This window comes from Cnephaeus nilssonii (assembly GCF_951640355.1).
Source record: "Cnephaeus nilssonii genome assembly, chromosome: 1".
In the NCBI taxonomy this organism is placed as follows: domain Eukaryota; kingdom Metazoa; phylum Chordata; class Mammalia; order Chiroptera; family Vespertilionidae; genus Cnephaeus; species Cnephaeus nilssonii.
In genome coordinates this window covers 26,086,214-26,106,881 of record NC_137072.1, presented here as the reverse complement: position 1 = coordinate 26,106,881, position 20,668 = coordinate 26,086,214, and the positions used below count along the sequence as shown (strand labels likewise).

Here is a 20,668-nt window from a genome sequence, read left to right as displayed (position 1 = left end):
AAGATTCTAAAAATCTCAATAGGCCAATAACTATGGAAGAAATTGAAGCAGTCATCAAAAAGCTTCCAGCAAACAAAAGCTCAGGCCCAGACGGCTTCACAGGAGAGTTATACCAAACATTCAAGGAAGAACTAAAACCTATCCTCCTCAGACTATTCCAAAAAATTCAAGAGGAAGTAACACTTCCAAACTCATTCTATGAAGCCAGTATCACCTAATACCAAAACCAGATAAAGACAACACAATGAAAGAGAATTACAGGCCAATATCCCTCATGAACATAGTTGCCAAAATCCTCAAGAAAATTCTAGCAAATCGGATCCAGCAGTACATCAGAAAGATCATACATTATGACCAAGCAGGATTTATACCATGGATGCAAGGATGGTACAATATCCTCAAATCAATAAAGGTGATACATCACATAAACAAATTGAGAGATAAAAATTGCGTAGTCATATCAATTGACAGAGAAAAAGCACTTGACAAAATCCAAACCCTTCCTTGAAAAAAACTCTCAGCAAGGTGTGAATAGAAGGATCATACCTCAACATAATAAAAGCCATATATGACACACCCACAGCCAACATCATACTCAATGGGCAAAAACTAAAACCATTTCCACTAAGAACATGAACAAGACAGGGATGCCCACTCTCACCACTCCTGTTCAACATAGTACTGGAAGTACTAGCCATGGCCATCAGACAAGAAGAAGAAATAAAAGGCATCCAAATTGGAAAAGAAGAAGTAAAACTGTCCTTATTCACAGATGATGTGATACTGTACATAGAAAAACCTAGAGACTCCATCAAAAAATTATTAGACTTAATAAATGAATTTGGCAGTGCAGCAGGATACAAAATTAATGCCAAGAAATCTATTGCATTTCTTTACACCAATAGTGAACTTACAGAAAGAGAGACTAAAAAAGCAATCCCATTTACCATCGCACCAAAAAAATTAAGATACCTAGGAATAAACTTAACTAAGGAGGTAAAAGACCTATGAGTGGAAAACTACAGGCCACTGAAAAAAGAGATAGAGGAAGACATAAACAGATGGAAGAACATACTGTGTTCATGGATTGGTAGAATCAACATCATTAAAATGTCCATACTACCCAAAGCAATCTATAGATTCAATGCAATCCTCATTAAAATACCAATGGCATATTTCACAGACCTAGAATGAACTCTCCAAAAATTCATCTGTAATAAAAAAAAATACCCCGAATAGCTGCAGCAATCCTGAGAAAGAAGAACAAAGTAGGTGGGATCTCAATACCACATATCACGCTGTATTACAAAGCCACTGTTTTTAAAACAGCCTGGTACTGGCACAAGAACAGACATATAGATCAATATAATAGAATAGAGAACCCAGAAATCGACCCAAACCACTATACTCAATTAATATTCGACAAAGCAGGCATGAACATACAATGGAGTGAAGACAGTCTCTTCAATAAATGTTGTTGGGAAAATTGGACAGATACATGCAAAAAAAAAAAATGAAATTAGACCACCAACTTATACCATACACAAAAATAAACTCAAAATGGATAAAGGACTTAAACATAAGATGGGAAACCATAAAAATATTAGAGGAATCCACAGGCAGCAAAATCTCAGACATATGCCAAAGCAATTTCTTCACTGATACTGTTCCTAGGGCAATGGACACTAAAGAGAAAATAAACAAATGGGACTACATCAAAATAAAAAGCTTCTGCACAGCAAAAGAAACAATCAACAAAACAACAAGAAAGCCCACTGCATGGGAGAACATATTTGCCAATGTTATCACTGATAAGGATTTAATCTCCAACATTTACAGGGAACTCATACAACTTAACAAAAGGAAGATAAGCAATCCAATAAAAAAAATGGGCAATGGACCTAAATACTGTTTGAAAGAAGACAGAAGGAAGGCCAAGAGACATATGAAACATGCTCAAAGTCACTAATTATCCAAGAGATGCAAATTAAAACAACAATGCAGTACCATCTCACACCTGTCAGAATGGCTATCATCAACAAATCAACAAATGGCAAGTGTTGGCGAGGATGTGGAGAAAAAGGAACTCTTTTGCACTGCTGGTGGGAATGCAGACTGGTGCAGCCACTGTGGAGAACAGTATGGCGTTTCCTCAAAAAACTAAAAATGGAACTCTCATTCTATATCCCAAGAAGCTAGAAACACCAATCAGAAAGGATATATGCACCCCTATGTTCATAGCAGCACAATTCACCATAGCTAAGATTTGGAAACAGCCTAAGTGCCCACCAGCAGATGAGTGGATTAAAATGCTGTGGTACATCTACACAATGGAATACTATGCTGCGGGGAAAAAAGAAGGTATTCTTACCATTTGCAACAGCATGGATGGAACTGGAGAGCATTATGCTAAGTGAAATAAGCCAGTCAGAAAAAGATAAATATCACATGATCTCACTCATTTATGGAATATAATCCTATCTTATAAAAGAGTGATATGCAAATTGACTGTCACTCCAACACACATGATGGCTGCCCCATGTGGTCAAAGATGGCTGCCCCCATGTGGACACAAGATGGCTGCCACAAGATGGCCAGCAGGGGAGGGCAGTTGGGAAGGACCAGGCCTGCAGGGGAGGACAGTTGGGGGGGGTGGGGTTACCAGGCCTGCAGGAGAGGGCAGTTAGGGGTTACCAGGCTGGCAGGGGAGGGCAGTTAGGGGCAATCATACTGACAGGGGAGCAGTTAGGCATCAATCAGGCTGGCAAGGGAGTGGTTAGGGGGCGATCAGGCTGGTAGGCAGAAGTGGTTAGTGGCAATCAGGAAGGCAGGCAGGTGAGCTGTTGGGAGCCAGCAGTCCTGGATTGTGAGAGAGGTGTCAGACTGCCCATTTAGGCCCGATCCTAAATGGGCAGTCTGACATCCCTCGTGGGGTCCCAGATTTAAGAGGGTGCAGGCTGGGCTCCAGGACACACACACACACACACACACACACACACACACACACACACACTGTGCCCGAATTTCATGCACCACGCCTCTAGTGAACAACATAAACTGATGAACAAAAACAGATCCAGAGACAGAGAAACATCGATCAGACCATCAAACCTCAGAGGGAAGGTAGGAGAGGGTGGGGTTAAGGGGGAGTGATCAACCAAAGGACTTGTATGCATGCATATAAGCCTAACCAATGGACACAGACAACAGGGGGGTGAGGGCATGAGTGGTGGGATTGTGGGGGTGGTAATAGGGGGATGAGGACACATATGTAATACCTTAATCAATAAAGAAATTTAAAAAAAAAATAAAAACATGATTCACTCAATATAAAAGTTCAATGTTTAACTGTTATAAATAAAGGCAATTATGTTATTTTAGCATGATGTAATAGAAGTATGACTTTTTTAGTACCTTACTTTATATCATCGAATAAAATTTACCATCAAATAGTATAAGATTCTAGGCTTTTGAAATGCCAATAAAATATTTACAACTGATGTATGCCAAATTGATTAGCCAAATTTAACTCAAATTTGATGATCTGGAGAGATATCAACAGATAAGCTAACTTACCTATAACTTTTTAAACACATTCTTTCAAAGAATTAAAGAAAAAATGCCATGCACTGAAATTGACAAGCCTAGACTTATTGCTTAACACAAAAAACTTTGTGAAAACCTTAAGATAAGGTTGCTATCTTAGCATCATTTTATGATCTAATTAGACTAAATGGACACTGACACCCTAAAGTATAAACTAATTTTATATAAAGTACATATGCAACAATAACTAGTATCTAATTTCAAAGTGGTAGTACATTTGTTTACTCTGCCCAAATAAAATCTGGAGTTTATTTTCAAATATTTGCAATAAAATACTCTCTTCAAAATATTTGGAATCTTATGCAATTCTCTGTTTTTCTTCTGGTAAGTCCAGCTCCAAATGAAAAACATTATGCCTTATAAGAAAGAGAACTGCAAGGAGTTTTACAGAGAAATTCTATATATTTTCCTTAACCTTTCCAGGAGAGATTGTGAATGGAAATAATGAAAAGCATTATGATGAAACAAAGGTGCTTACTTAATTTCCACAAAATCTCCTAGACATTTTCCACCAAATTCCTCCTCCAAGGAGAAGTTCGTGAAATGCAATGCAATCTGTTGGCTAGTTCCCACTGTGATCCTGTAAGTGCACTGCCAGTTGTTGGGGTAATTATTGGGGAAGTTTGGAGAAGTAAACATACCAGATTCTTCTGTATAGTCTTCCAAGCATACTGTGAAAAGAAATAGACCACAAGAGAGAAAATAAAAAATATTATGCTACATTTCATTCATAAGACATTCAGTAATACACACTTGATTAATTTGTGCCAATTTACTTGATTTTTAATATAGGCTGTTTTGGAAATTTCAAAGAGTAATTCCATTTCAAAATGAAGTTTTGAAATCTCAAAGGCATAACAATTTTTAATAGTAAACCTAAGCTAAGTAGTATAAATTTGTTATATATATTGAAAGTAAACGAATGTTTTATGTTCTTGGAAGTGTTATAATGTTTCTAATTCAGGCAAATTACCATGAACATTACAAATGAGATTCAACTACAAAAATCATAAAGGGGGCTTAGAAATAATTTAGTTCTATTCTCTTTTTCACAAGCTTAATTTCAAATGGTTCTAACCAAAGCATGCATTTTTGAGAAATGACAAAGCAGGTACCTCAGTCATAAGGGTGAAGAATAGGAGATGAGACTCAGATCAGAGTGACCATGAATCAGTGCCCAGCTCAAATGCTGACAAGCTATGCAACCTTGGGCAAGTGACTTCACCTCTCTGAGCCTCATCTCTAAAATGGAGATGGTAACTATCTTTGAGTACACATTTAAGGCTTAGAGACAATGCAATTAAAGGCCTTGGCACATGGTATGTGCTCAACAAATGGTAGTAATCATCATTAGGTTTCAAAATAGACCAGAAAGGTATAAGAAAAACAGAGCACAAATTATGGGGAATAAATTAGATCACACAAAACATTTAGATAGTACTTGGACAATCTTATGTCCTAAATAAATATTAACTGTTCCACTTTAAGAGTTTTAACTTTACCTTTTCAGTCCTTCAGATTCCATATTTACTAACCAACCCACTCAACCTCTTATGCTCTCCAAATCTGAGATATTTCCCAAAGAAAATCTGGTGTCAATGCATTTTAATGTATATTCAATTAAACCCAGTAATAATATAAATCCAGGGTCCAGGAGTAGACACAGATCTACTGAAATGTTTTGGGAGATAATGCGCCATTCTACTTAATTATGAGTAAAAACAGAAAATGAGGATGTTTAGGTATGTTATTTCCCTGGTCACTGTTGTGTAATCATACTCAGAGTAACAGAGGAACCGCTGAGATTGAGAGCACAGAGACATATAGCAAATATTACAGGCTCTACTACCTCCATATAGCCCTCAGAGTACCAGGCATTCACCAACTATTTGGTTTACTCAGCTTGAAGCAGCAAACAATCAAGGATTTACTGTATTGAATGAATCGACAGTGATATTTAGCTTCAAAGATGAATGTCATATACTTTTCCATATATTTGTATCATCTGCTAGGATATTACTTAAAGGAGGAAAAAAAGGAAGGGAGGAAGGAAGGAAGGAAGGGAGGGAGGGAGGAAGGGAGGGAGGGAGAGAGGGTGGGAGACAGGGAGGGTGTGAGGAAGGGAGGGAAGGAGGCAAGTAGGGAGGGAGGGAGGAAAAAGACAGGGAGAAGGCAGGAGAGGGAGGGAGAAGGATCAGAGAGAGAGAGAGAAGTGGGAGAGAGTTGGTAGATTAAGTATTTCAGACCCAGTAATAAGTATTACTAAGATAAAAATTCGCCCTAACCGGTTTGGCTCAGTGGATAGAGCGTCGGCCTGTGGACTGAAAGGTCCCAGGTTCGATTCCGGTCAAGGGCATGTACCTTGGTTGCGGGCACATCCCCAGTAGGAGATGTGCAGGAGGCAGCTGGTCGATGTTTCTCTCTCATCGATGTTTCTAACTCTCTATCCCTCTCCTTTCCTCTCTGTAAAAAATCAATAAAATATATATTTTTTAAAAAAGATAAAAATTCATGGATCGCATGGACGGACATTAAGTAAAGGCTATGATCCTGAGCTGGCAGAACTGAGACTCATTGACCACCCTGACATTCAGGTAGCTTCAGCCAGTAAATCAAATATCTAGAGCAAATTATCGGTTCATGTCATTTGTACTTAAAGAGATAATTTTTCTTTGCTTACCCACTCTACTCCCAGAAGGGAAATGCAATCCCACTGACTATTTCTAATGCAACTTGCAATTATTCTGAAGGAGAAAGGTATGTGTAATCAGGTTCATGTGTAAAGAAACCTAATTTAATGAAATTTTTGAGAAGTAATGATGAGTAATTTTCCTGTACTTTGTCCAGATGCAAGTCATTATTGCTACATAATGGTGGTTGTTTGTTAATCCCTGCTGAAATTTTGATGTACATATTAATCTTATTTTCTGTTACTGGCACAAAGGTAAACACAGTCCCTGATGTATTCAAATGATATTCACACTTCACTTTGTCTGAAATGTTTTATCTAACAACTTTCCCCTTTCCCCAAACACACCCTTTAACAAATAAATTCTAACTTATCATTTAAGGTCAAATTCAAATATCACTTCCTCTGTGAAGCCTTTCCTAATCAAGTAGAATTAATTTCCTTTTGCTCAATAAAATTTTAAGCAAATGGTAATTTGAGTCTTAAATATATTTTATTGTGATTGTTTTTATGTAAACATATTTCCTCTATTATGCCTTCAAATACAAATAGGAATTTATTAACCATTATTAATTTTCACTTATCATACTACTAGAAGCCCGGTGCACGAAATTCGTGCACGGCGGGGGGTTGTCCCTCAGCCCAGCCTGTACCCTCTCCAATCTGGGACCCCTGGAGGGATGTCCGACTGCCCGTTTAGGCCCGATCCTGGTGGGATCGGGCCTAAACGGGCAGTCGGACATCCCTCTCACAATCCAGGACTGCTGGCTCCCAACTGCTTGCCTGCCTGCCTTCCTGATTGCCCCTAACCGCTTCTGCCTGCCAGCCTGATCACCCCCTAACCACTCCGCTGCCAGCCTGGTTGATGCTTAACTGCTCCCCTGCCAGCCTGTTTGCCCCCAACTTCCCTCCTCTGCCAGCCTGGTCACCCCTAACTGCCCTCTCCTGCAGGGTTGATCACCTTCAACTGCCCTCCCTTGCAAGCCTGGTCCCTCTCAACTGCCCTCCCTTGCAGGCCTCGTCCCTCACAACTGCCCTCCCTTGCAGGCCGGGTGCCTCCCAACTGCCCTCTCCTGCTGGCCATCTTGTAGTGGCCATCTTGTGTCCACATGGGGGCAGGATCTTTGACCACATGGGGGCAGCTATATTGTGTGTTGCAGTGATGATCAATCTGTATATTACTCTTTTATTAGATAGGATAGAGGCCTGGTACAGGGTTGGGGGCCCGCTGGTTTGCCCTGAAGGGTGTCACAGATAAGGGTGAGGGTTCCCTTGGGGTGTGGGGCGGCCTGAGCGAGGGGCCTGTGGTGGTTTGCAGGCCGGCCACGCCCCCTGGCAACCCAAGCGGAGGCCCTGGTATCTGGAATTTATTTTCCTTCTACAATTGAAACTTTGTAGCCTGGGGCGGAGCCAAGCCTGGGGCTCCGGCAGCCATTTCTGTGGCAATTAATTCACCTTCTACAATTGAAACTTTGTAGCCTTAAGCGGTTGAGCCCAGCCAGGGTGTGCGGAAAGCTTTGCTTCCCCTGTTGCCACCAGCAACCCTGGCCTGCTCTCTCAAGCTCCATTCTGCCGCCATTTGTTTGAATTTGTTTACCTTCTATAATTGAAACTTTGTAGCTTGAGTGGAGGCTTAGGCCTGCAACAGCTATGGAAAGCTTGGCTTCCTCTGTTACCTGGGAAACCTTGCTCTCTGTGGCTGTAGCCATCTTGGATTGGGGTTAATTTGCATACTCGTCCTGATTGGCTGGTGGGCGTGGCTTGGCTGGTGGGCGTGGCTTATATAGCGGAGTGATGGTTAATTTGCATATTACCATTTTATTAGAGAGGATTGGCCAAGATCACATCTAGCAAATATCCATTAAAATTATCCTATATAATAAAAGTCTTATATGTGAAGTGTCCGACCATTCAGCCAGTTGCTATGATGTGCACTGACCACCAGGGGGGAGGGCTCCAACCAGTAGGTTAGCCTACTGGGGTCCAACTGGGGTCCAACTGATTGGGACTGGTGAGATGGGCAGGATATGCCCTGGAGCCCTCCCTCGGTCCCTCCCAGTCCCGATCATGCACTAGTGGGATCCCTTGGCCTGGCCTGCACCATCTTACAATCAGGGACCCCTCGGGGGATGTCCACAGGCCAGGCCAAGGGACCCCACCGGTGCATAAATCTGTGCACCAGGCCTCTAGTATTACATAATATATTGAAAACTAAGAGGGAAGGATACCTATCTAATCTCCCACCATATTACCCCCTCCACTCTCTCCCGAGTAAGATGATATTCTTTAATATTTTATAATGTTTATTACTTCTAAATTATAGAAATTGTTTGCTTCCAGCCCTGATGAGTAACTGGTACTAAACTAGTCCCTCTCCATAGCAATGATAATAATAGTGCAATTCTGTCTACCTGCCCTCTTTTTATGCAATTTTAGTTCTATCATTTAATTATATTTATACTAGTGGCCCAGTGCATGAAATTCATGCACATTAAAAGGGGTTTAATTAGAGGAAATATTTAAATATTGCTATTTGCCCTTTCTCTATAATAGAAGTGTCAGAGATGAAAGAAATTAGTAAAATTTATATGAAAATATTCCTCCTGTCAGAGTCTGGGGCGTGCCGAGGGACCCAGAGTCAAATCCCCACCCACCTGCGGTGCTTCAAAATTGTGTGAGACCCAGACCCAGCCAGCCCCAACCCCTTGGGCGAGATTCAGACCCAGCCAGCCCCACCCCGTCAAGCCACGCTATGCAGGGGTTCCAGCCTCAGGTCCCCTGGCCCGGCACCAGTCAGGGGTCTCAGCCTCAGGTCCCCCGTCAAGCCCCGCCGAGTGGGGGATGCAGCCTCAGGGCCCCCATAAAGCCCTGCAGGGTGGGAGACGCAGATTCAGGTCTCTCGTCAAGCCCCACCAGGTGGGGGGGGCTAAGCCTCAGGTTCCGGGCCCAGTGCTGGGTGGGGGGGCACAGCCTCAGGTCCCACGTCAAGCCCTGCCAGGAGGGGGGTGCAGCCTCAGGTCCCCCGGTGCTGGGGTGGGGGGAACGGCCTGAGGTCCCCCAGCCCAGGTGAGGGGAGCAGCCTGAGGTCCCCCAGCCCAGCACTGGAGCGGGGGGCACAGCCTGAGGTCCCCTGTCAATCCCCACTGGGCAGGAGATGAAGGGAGAGATTGACAGCACTACAATCATAGTAGGGGACTTTAATACCCCACTATCACCATTGGACAAATCCTCTAAACAAAAAAAATCAGCAAAGAAACATCAATCCTAAATGACCCACTAGATCAGGTGGAATTAATTGACATCTTCAGAACATTTCACCCAAAAGCCACAGAATATACATTCTTCTCAAGTGCACATAGTTCACTTTCAAAGATAGACCATATTTTGGGTCACAGGCAAAGTCTCTTCAAATTCAAGAAGATAGAAATCATATCAAGCATTTTCTCAGATCACAATGGCATAAAACTGGAAATCAACTACAATAAAAACAATCCAAAAAAATCAAACACCTGGAGGCTAAGTAGCATGCTATTAAATAATGATTGGGTTACCAGAGAGATCAAAGAAGAAATAAAAAACATCATGGCAACAAATGACAATGAAAACACAACAATTCAAAATCTATGGGACATAGCGAAAGCAGTCTTGAGAGGGAAGTTCATAGCTCTACAAGCCTACTGCAAAAAAACAAGAAACAATGGTAATAAATTACATAACCCTACAACGCAAAGAGTTAGAAAGAGAGCAACAAGAAAAGACCAGTGTAAGCAGAAGGAAGGAAATAATAAAGATCAGAATGGAGATAAATGACATAGAGACCAAAAAAACAAAAACAAAAAACAAAACAAAACAAAACAAAAAAAACAATACAAAAGATCAACAAAACCAAGAGCTGGTTCTTTGAAAGGATAAACAAGATTGATGAACCTCTATCCAGGCTCACCAAGAAGCAAAGAGAGAGGACCCAAATAAACAAAATTAGAAATGAAAGAGGAGAAATAACAACAAACCCCACAAAAATACAAAGGATTGTTAAAAAAATACTATGAACAATTCTATTCCAACAAACTGGACAGCCTGGAGGAAATGGACATATTGCTAAAAAATACAACCTTCCAAAACTCAATCAGGAAGAATCTGAAAAATCTCAAAAGGCTGATAACTATGGAAGAAATTGAAGCAGTCATCAAAAAGCTCCCAGCAAACAAAATGTTTTACCAAACATTCAAGGAAGAACAAATTAAGAGATAAAAATCACATAATCATATCAATTGATGCAGAAAAGGCATTTGACAAAATCCAACACCCTTGCTTGATAAAAACTCTCAGCAAGGTGGGAATAGAAGGATCATACCTCAACATAATAAAAGCCATATATGACACACCCACAGCCAACATCATACTCAATGGGCAAAAACTAAAACCATTTCCCCAAAGAACAGGAACAAGACAGGGATGCCCACTCTCACCACTCCTGTTCAACATAGTACTGGAAGTACTAGCCATGGCGATCAGACAAGAAGAAGAAATAAAAGGCACCCAAATTGGAAAAGAAGAAGTAAAACTGTCTTTATTCACAGATGACATGATATTGTATATAAAAAACCCTAAAGACTCCATCAAAAAATTATTAGATTTAATAAATGAATTTGGCAGTGCAGCAGGATACAAAATTAATGCCAAGAAATCTATGGCATTTCTTTACACCAATAGTGAACTTTCAGAAAGAGAGACTAAAAAAGCAATCCCATTTACCATCGCACTAAAAAAATTAAGATACCTAGGAATAAACTTAACTAAGGAGGTAAAAGACCTATACGCGGAAAACTACAGGACACTGATAAAAGAGATAGAGGAAGACATAAACAGATGGAAGAACATACTGTGTTCATGGATTGGTAGAATCAACATCATTAAAATGTCCATACTACCCAAAGCAATCTATAGATTCAATGCAATCCCCATTAAAATACCAATGGCATATTTCACAGACCTAGAACGAACTCTCCAAAAATTCATCTGTAATAAAAAAAATACCCCGAATAGCTGCAGCAATCCTGAGAAAGAAGAACAAAGTAGGTGGGATCTCAATACCACATATCACGCTGTATTACAAAGCCACTGTTCTTAAAGCAGCCTGGTACTGGCACAAGAACAGACATATAGACCAATGGAATACACTAGAGAACCCAGAAATCGGCCCAAACCACTTTGCTCAATTAATATTCAACAAAGGAGGCATGAATATACAATGGAGTCAAGACAGTCTCTTCAATAAATGTTGTTGGAAAAATTGGATAGATACATGCAAAAAAAAATATGAAACTAGACCACCAACTTATACCATACACAAAAATAAAATGAAAATGGATAAAAGACTTAAACATAAGACAGGAAACCATAAAAATACTAGAGGAATCCACAGACAGAGAAATCTAAGACATGCCAAAACAATTTCTTCACCGATACTGCACCTAGGGCAATAGAAACTAAAGATAAAATAAACAAATGGGACTAGATCAAAATAAATAGCTTCTGCACAGCAAAAGAAACCATCAACAAAACAACAAGAAAGCCCACTGCATGGGAGAACATATTTGCCAATGTTATCACCTATGACATTATGGAGTTTCCTCAAAAAACTAAAAATGGAACTCCCATTTGACCCAGTATTCTCACTTCTAGGAATGTATCCCAAGAAAACAGAAACACCAATCAGAAAGGATATATATGCACCCCTATGTTCATAGCAGCACAATTTATAATAACTAAGATTTGGAAACAGCCTAAGTGCCCATCAGCAGATAAGTGGATTAGAAAATTATGGTACATCTACACAACGGAATACTATGCTGCTATGGATGGAACTGGAGAGCATTATGCTAAGTGAAATAAGCCAGGCAATGAAATAAAAATACCACATGATCTCACTCATTTGTGGATAATAAAGAACATTATAATCTGACGAATAAAAAGATAGACACAGAGGCAGTGAAGCATTGAACAGACTGTCAAATTACAGCAGGAAGGCTGTGGAGTGTTGAGGAGGGGGGGGAAAGAGTTAACCGAAGGACTTGTATGCATGCATATAAGTACAATCAATGGACACAAGATACTGGGGGGTGGAGAGGGATGAGGGCATGTGCCATAGGGTAGGGGAGGCCGGGGGAAGGTCAATGGGGGGAAAAAGGAGATATATGTACTACTATTTGTAATACTTTAAACATTAAAATAAAATTTAAAAAAAGAAAGAAAAGGAAAAAAATAAAACTGTCCTTATTCACAGATATGATCGACTGTAGAATATACTAAGGAATCTACTAAAAATTTACTAGATCTAATAAATGAGTTTAACAAGAAACAGAATACAAGATAATCTTTTTTAAAAAATAGTGTTTGAACAACATTACGCCATTTGCCAAGCAAAGAAACAAACTTGGATACAAAACTCACATGATATAGAAAAATTAACTCAAAGTGGATTATAAACATAAATGTAAAAAAATAAAACTACAAAATTTGTAGAAGAATGCACAGAGGAAAATCTTCACAACTTTAATAGCTACACATTTCTTAGCCAAAATACGAAAACACTAACCATAACAGAAGAAAAGGATATATTAGACTTCTGCTCTTCAAACAATACCATTAAGAAAAATAAAATGCTAGCTGTACATACTAGGAGAAAATATTTGCAATACATTTATCTGACAAAGGACATACTTGTATCCAGAATATATAGCATACAACAATAATAAGACAAATAATCTATACTAATAAAAGGGTAATATGATAATTAAGGCGGACATCTTCCCGACGTCCACCTGGACAAAGCCACAGCGGCAGCGAGGTCCGGGGCTCACAGCAGCCATGGCCGACAGTGGCAGCAACAGCAGGGTGATGCGAGAGGTGCCTTCTCCTGGTCAGTCCAGTTGCCTCCCACAGAGAGAGGCCAGACTGTGACTTAGGCCTGCTCCCATAGGGCTCCTGGACTGTGAGAGGGGGCAGGCTGGGCTGATGGACCCCCCTCCCAGTGCACAAATTTTCATGCCCCGGGCCTCTAGTACAAACGTAAGTGAACAAAATGATTTTAATTGTACACCTCACAAAACAAGATATATAAATTGTCAATAAGTATATTAAAAGGTACTCAGCACCATTAATCACCAGAGACATGCAAATTAAAACAATAGTGAGGCACCACTACACAACTACTAGAAGCTAAAAATGAAAAGACTGACTATACCAAGGGTTGGCAAAGATGAGGAGAAAGTAGAATTCTCATTCATTGTAGGTGGGAATATAAAATGATATAACCACTTTATTAAAAATGTTTAGCAGTTTCTCATAAAATCCTATATAGTAAAGAGCTAATATGCTAATTGAGACCAGATGGTGGGATGACCTTCCGGAACGACCTTCCGGAACTATCAGTGGATGGGGTGTGTGGCCACGAGGCAGCCAGGGCTGCAAGGGCCGAGCCCCTTGCACAAATTTTGTGCATCAGGCCTCTAGTTAAACATAATATTACCATATGACGCAGAAATTCTACTCTTAGGTATTGCCCCAAGAGAAAGGATAACACAAGTCCACAAAAACAACTTGTATATCAATGTTCACAGTAGCCTATTTCATAGTAGCTAAAAACTAGAAATAACCCCACTGTCCAAATAATCAAGTTATGATATATCCATACAAAGGCTTATTCATTAATAAAAAGAAAGCCCTAGCTGGTTTGGCTCAGTGAATAAAGCATTGGCCTGCGGATTGAAGGGTCCCAGATTCAATTCTGCTCAAGGGCACATACCCGGGTTGCAGGCTTGATCCCCAGTAGGGGGTGTGCAGGAGGCAGCCAATCAATGATTCTCTCTCATCATTGATGTTTCTATCTCTTTCTCCCTTTCCCTTCCTCTCTGAAATCAATAAAATATATTTTTTAAAAATAAATAAAAATAAAAAAACTAGTTATAAATACAACATAAATTGTAGGAGCATTATGCTAAACAAAGAAGCCAAAGATAAAAGGGTGCATACTGTGTGTTCCTACTCATACCTGCCTTTTGAATAGGCAGAACTAATCAATAGTGATAATAATCAGGTCTTCAGTTGTTGAGATGGAACATGTGGAGAGATTGATCAAGGAAACACTAGGATATTTTCTTGGATGATAAAAGTGCTTTATATTTTGAATGGAGTAGTGATTACATGGATATACACATTTTTAAAACTCCAGATGAATTTTACTTACTAAATTACTTACAATAATTGCAAAATAAAAATCTATGTTAAGGCCCTGGCCAGGTGGCTCAGTTGGTTGGAGGTTTGTCTCTTATACCAAAAGGCTGGTGAGGGTTTCGGGTTGCGGGTGTGATCCCCAATAGGGGGCGTGTACAAGAGGCAACTGGTGTATTATTTTCTCTCTCTCTCTTCCTCTCTCTCTAAAATCAATAAAAACATATACTGGGGTGAGGATTGTTTTTAAATCTATGTTATGTTAAAAGTTTAAAAGTTCTGTGCAAAAACAAATTGTCTCTCTAAAGAAAATCCAATAAATAATTCAGATATCAAATAAATAAATAAAATTAAAATATATCAATACAAAATATTTTGAAGGTACACCTGCTATAAATATTAACAATAACATTTAATGTTAAAATTTGATTGCAGTTTTATAAGTTTCGCATACCCAACTTTATAAGGAAAAGAACAATGGTTCTCTGAATTTTCTGTGTCTACTTCTTGAAAGGCTAGTAACTCCTCTTATCTAACCCTGAAGTCTGTATACAATGTTCATGTTTTCTTCCCTTGACAGAATAAAAGACTCTTTTTAGAATAATATTAATAAAGAGAAATATTAATGCTGGGCTTTTGTTTCATCTTATGCTTTGTAATAAGCACAAATAAGTAAAATTGAATGTATTCCCACAATCATCTGTTGGCATAATTCTTACTACATCAATACCAAATGCAAACATAAAAGTGCCTCTTGTTTATAACTCATGTTGGCAAAGGAAGACTCATTTCCAATGGCGCTTCACCTTTTGTGATAGCCTAACAACATTTAAAAAGAGATGAAAAAGAAAAGTATATTTCTCCTATTCACTATATTCAACTGAGCTGCAATGGAAAAGGATATCTCTGAAAATCAAAGACAACTATTGACAGGCCTCACAGATCTTTCTTTCTGACCAAACTAAAAGAAAAAATGTCAAGAAAGAAAAGAGAAAATATACAAATTTCCTCGGTGGACCATTAGAAAATCACAAAGCTGTATCTTTCTAAAAATCATGATGTATCTTTGCCTCCACTAAGCATTTTCAAAAAGTTTTAGTAACAGCAATCAACTCATTATGAAAGGGGAAAATCCAAAACATCGATAATTCCTCCAACCCACAAAGCAGTGATGATATCAGCCCCATAGGATTTGGGCGACAGGAATAGAATAAAGGGATCTGAGAATGAATCTCTTAGAGAGACCCTAGATCAGTGGTTCTCAACCTTCCTAATGCCGCGACCCTTTAATACAGTTCCTCATGTTGTGGTGACCCCCAACCATAAAATTATTTTTGTTTCTACTTCATAACTGTAATTTTGCTACTGTTATGAATCGTTATATAAATATCTGTGTTTTCCAATGGTCTTAGGCGACCCCTGTGAAAGGGTCGTTCGACCCCCAAAGGGGTCACGACCCACAGGTTGAGAACCGCTGCCCTAGATTATGGGGAACTGCTCCACCATCTCCCTTCCTTGCCTTATGCAATAACATGATTATCAAATTACAATTGGGATCATCTATAAGTGGTGCTTTCTGAAATCACTTATGAGACATTTGTGTCTGCATGAATCCATCTGACTTCAGATTTTCTAGATATGTGCTAAATAATAGTCAAACCAGGAACCATCATCAGTTTCTATTGGCATCTTTGGCTTAACATTCTTCCAAGGGAAGCCTTGAGGGAAGATAAAATTAAGGTTCTATTGCTCCCTTTAGGAAAGAAGCCTCCCTAATTAAAATCTAACATTTTGCTCTACAATTCGCTGTTCGGCTCACAGAATTGGCTTTTGATTCTCCCTCACAGGTGACCAATTCAAAGGGATATGAATGTAAACTAACTCACTACAGCCGCTAGTGTAAACAACTGCACTTGGACATCAGTCATTCTACTTTACACCTGGCACAGTTGTCGTGTTTCACAGCGACTGTGTAATTTTCCCATAGAATGTCTCCTTTTATTGTCCCCAACTATGTGAGGAAGCCAGTTATTATACCCTCCACTTTTCAGAGAGGTATGGATGAGGGGGGTTCTGAGACGCCCAGAGGTTAAGTTTTAAAATCACTTAGTTTCGACATGCCAAAGATAAAAATTCAAAGCCAAGTCCTCCCTTTCCAAATCCTGTACTCTTTAATAATCCCTGGTTTCTCTGTGCAGGAAATGCCAATTCAGAAATGAGAATGAGTAGAAGATTAGGAATATTACTAATGGATGTTTTCTTTTTTTTTTCCCCACAAGAAAAATTGTTGATTTTATTGGTATCACAGTGGTTTTAGTACAAGCTAAATACAAACACAATTGTTAGATAGTCAATCACCTATCCTTCAAAGATGGATTGTATAAAATATCTTCTTTGCCCAGCTGGTGTGGCCCAGTGGTTGATAGTCAACCTATGAACCAGGAGGTCACAGTTTGATTCCCAGTCAGGGCACATGCCCAGGTTGCGGGCTCAGTTCCCAGTAGGGGGCGTGCAGGAGGCAGTTGATCAATGATTCTCTCATGATTGATGTTTTTATCTCTCTCTCCCTCTCCCTTCCTCTCTGAAATCAATAAAAATATGTTAAAAATATCTTCTTTAAAAAGTTCTAAGGACTCCATATATAAATGCAAAAATTTGAACTTGTCAATAATCATATCCAATGTTGAGCTACTGACCAAGCAGTAAAAAACACAATTTCTGATTTTAAAATTTATTATCTACAGGCAAAAGCATGCAATTTCCCACATCTACTATCTTTGTATTCTGCACAGAGTTCCAAGGCAAAGATTGATTCTGGCTTTATGAATTACCAGAGATGAAGACCTGTGTGGCTGAATTATCACAGGCCTTTAGTCTTTTTTCCTGGTAGATCCTTAGCGTCTTTGGGAGGAGGCATATGAGTTGGTTTCCAGGAATTGGATTATAAAGGGCTGGTTCTGGATAAGAATTTCCCCTATAAAAACCTGAATGTTTTCCACTGGCATAACCATAGCTCTTTGTAGCTGGAGGAGGTTTATTTTTTTGCATTTTCCAACCATTCCTTAAACTTTTTTTCTCCTAGTTCTGTTTTTTTCCTGTAATTCAGCTTGACGTTGTTTTTCTTTTTCCTTTTCTTTCTTCTTCTATTCACATTCTTCAGCATTTTTTCCTTTAACTATTCTTTATATTTTTATTTTTATTGCAAATGATCTTTCTCCAATCCCTTCGCTGCTTTTTCCTCCATTTCATTAATTTTTTGTTCCCTTTCTTTTCTGTTCATTCTTTTTCTCAACCCAGTCTTTGTGCTTTTCTTCAGCAGTTATCTTTCTTTATTCACATTCTGCCTTTTCTTTTCTTTTTTCTGATTTAATTCCTCTAGAGCTTTCTGTTGCAGACAGTCACGTTCTTCTTTTTCTTTGCCAACAAACCACACTTTCATGGTATCTGGCTGCTCTCTGGTAAGCTCACCAGCTTCTGCTCTTCTTGGTCATCTTTGGATTCAACCACACTGGCACACCCCTGTCACTCCATTCCTCCCAGACCCCCCCTTGGCCATTGAGTCTTGGGCATATTCATCCACTTATTCTTCACCCCCCCGACCCACCCACACACCCGTCACCATCACCATCGTTGTCAAACAGGAAGCTCTAAAAGGCGCAAGGGAGACAACAGGTTCATGAAGGAATTGCTGCAGCTCAGCAGCAGAGATGGAGATGGGGAGCACACGGCCACCCTCTCCATTCCCTGTCCTCCTGCATCTGCCATGAGGGCGGAGAAGGAGCCCCAAGGAAGGCCAAGACCTGGCCCTGGACCCAGGGTGTTGGAAGGGGGCCAAACTGCCCGCCACCTCCCCACCGCCTTCACTGGGCCCAAGTGCAAACCCACGGAGCAGCAGCAGGGCACACTTAGATGTTTTCTTTAGCATTTCCATTCCAAGGACTAAGAAATCAAATAATAAATATGCCTGAGCTGGGATATTTACAAAAGTACGAGAAAATACTGGGATATACACAAAAGTATGAGAAAATACTGACCAATAAGAAAATAAATCTTTAAAAGATCAATAGACTTACTAATACCTTTCCAGAGGGAAAAATATCTGAATATCTCACAGCAGAAAACACAGAATTCAAGGTGGATTGAAAGCAGAGAGGATTCTGACTTGCCCAAAGCATTCTTAATATCAAAGCCGACAAGAACCAAGAATTCTGACTTGTCTTCAGCCTTCTTTGAGCCTGTCATGGAAAGTACTTTCCACCATGAGCAGTTACAATCCTGTCCACAATTACATCTCAGTTGTAATTATATGCTGCAATTTATGTACTAAGACTTGACTTTCAGAGTCTCTGGGGAACTGCAAAATTTCATTACAATAACTTGAATTGCTTGGTGAAAACCCACTCTAGACCTATTTGAATTAGAATTTCGGGGGGGGGGGGACCCTAATACCGAAATGTGTAACAAGAAATTCCTGCCCTAAGTTTTTTATGAACAAGAAAGTTTGGGAACACTGCTCTATTGGATTTAACTTTTAAAATAGAATCAGGCCTTGACTAGTGTTGCTCAGTGGTTAGAGCATTGCCCCATGTACTGGTCAGAGCACATGCCCAGGTTTCAGGTTTAATTCCCAGTGGAGGTGGGGGGGGCATACAGAGTCAACCTATTGATGTTCTCTCTCCCCCTTCCTCTCTCTAAAATTAATAAACATTTCCTGTGGTAAGGATTTCAAAAAATAATCCTATATAATAAAAAGCTAATATGCAAATGGTCATCACACCCTCACACCGTCACGCCCTAATGGCTCAGACACTCAACACTGGGGAGAGAGGAATGGGGACCAGCCAGGCACAAATGAGCTTGCGAGAGAGGAATGGGGAGCAGCCAGGCTGCAGCCTGGGAGAGGGACGAGCCGCCTGCCCCATAGTCCTGGGTGCCAGCGCCTGCAGCTGTCCAGAGGAGGAAATCCTGGGTCCCAGGTGCGGGGCTAGGCAGAGGCAGTTAGGGGCGATCAGGCCAGCAGGGGAGCAGTTAGGGGCAATCAGGCTGGTAGGGGAGCAGTTAGGGGTGATCAGGCAGGCAGGCAGGTGAGTGATTAGGAGCCAGTGGTCCTGGATTGCAGAAGGGGTTCTGGATTGGAGAGGGTGCAGGCTGGGCTGAGGGACCCCCCTCCATGCATGAATTTTGTGCACTGGGCCTCTAGTCTATATATATATAAAAGCCTAAGCAACCATCCTACCAGTAGCTATGACACACACTGACCACCAGGGGGCAGACGCTTAATGCAGGACCTGCTGAGCTTTGATGACTTGGCAGCTGAGGTTCTCCGGTGATGCACCAGAACCAGAGAGGAAAGAGCCCAATTCCGAGATGTGTCACCCAAGAACTGCCCTCTCACAATCTGGGACCCCTCAGAGGATGTCAGAGAGCCAGTTTCAGCCTGATTCCCACAGGCCAGGAAGAGGGACCCCACCTGCAGGAGGGACCCCGCTCACTCTGCAGACGACCTTCGAGCTGCGACACCACCCCAGTGCAGCTGGCTGGGGAGGGACCGCGGGATGTTGACTCCAGGGTGTGTCCAGCCTATCTTGCCCAGTCCCACCTGGCCAGCCACCATCTAATTAATTTCCTTTCAATGTGCATGAATCCATGCACCAGGGCACTAGTAGTAACATAAAATAAAAACAGAACTCAATTCATTTCTTCTAAAGAAATATTCTTTTGCCCTTCTGGTTATCATTTCTTTTTAAAAATATATTTTATTGAATTTTAGAGAGAGAGGAAGGGAGAGGGGGAGAGAGGGAGAAACACTGATGTGAGAGTGAACCATTGGCTGTCTCCAGCACACCCCCTACCTGGGATCTAGCACACAATTGAGAGATGTGCTCAGACTAGGAATCCAACCAGCAACCTTTCAGTGATGAGAGGATGCCCAAGCAACTAAATCACACTGGCCAGGGCTGAATATCATTTCTGACATCTAACTCTTAGGTCCCTCTAGGCACATTCCAAAATGACTAATGAGAAACAGCACTAAATGCACACTGGGGCAAGGGCAGGGGTGGGCGGGCACTCTTAGTTGGGAATAAGCAGACTGAGAAATCCCACCAGGGCACACTTTTAACCCTATGTTGATGTGGTTCT

At 40.6% G+C, this 20,668-nt stretch overlaps 1 protein-coding gene and 1 pseudogene across 2 annotated transcripts in view; both read right to left on the bottom strand.

The window, feature by feature from the left end:
• Positions 1-20,668, bottom strand: part of CUBN (cubilin) — a 324,986-nt gene that overhangs the window by 235,663 nt on the left and 68,655 nt on the right. Inside the window, exon 23 of the mRNA XM_079772268.1 lies at positions 4,085-4,277. Within this exon, the coding sequence (XP_079628394.1) occupies positions 4,085-4,277 (193 nt within the window). The remainder of the gene's footprint in view (positions 1-4,084; positions 4,278-20,668) is intronic.
• Positions 17,299-18,292, bottom strand: LOC307102125 (coiled-coil domain-containing protein 34-like; annotated as a pseudogene). Its single transcript has one exon. The product of its transcript is annotated as a coiled-coil domain-containing protein 34-like (transcript).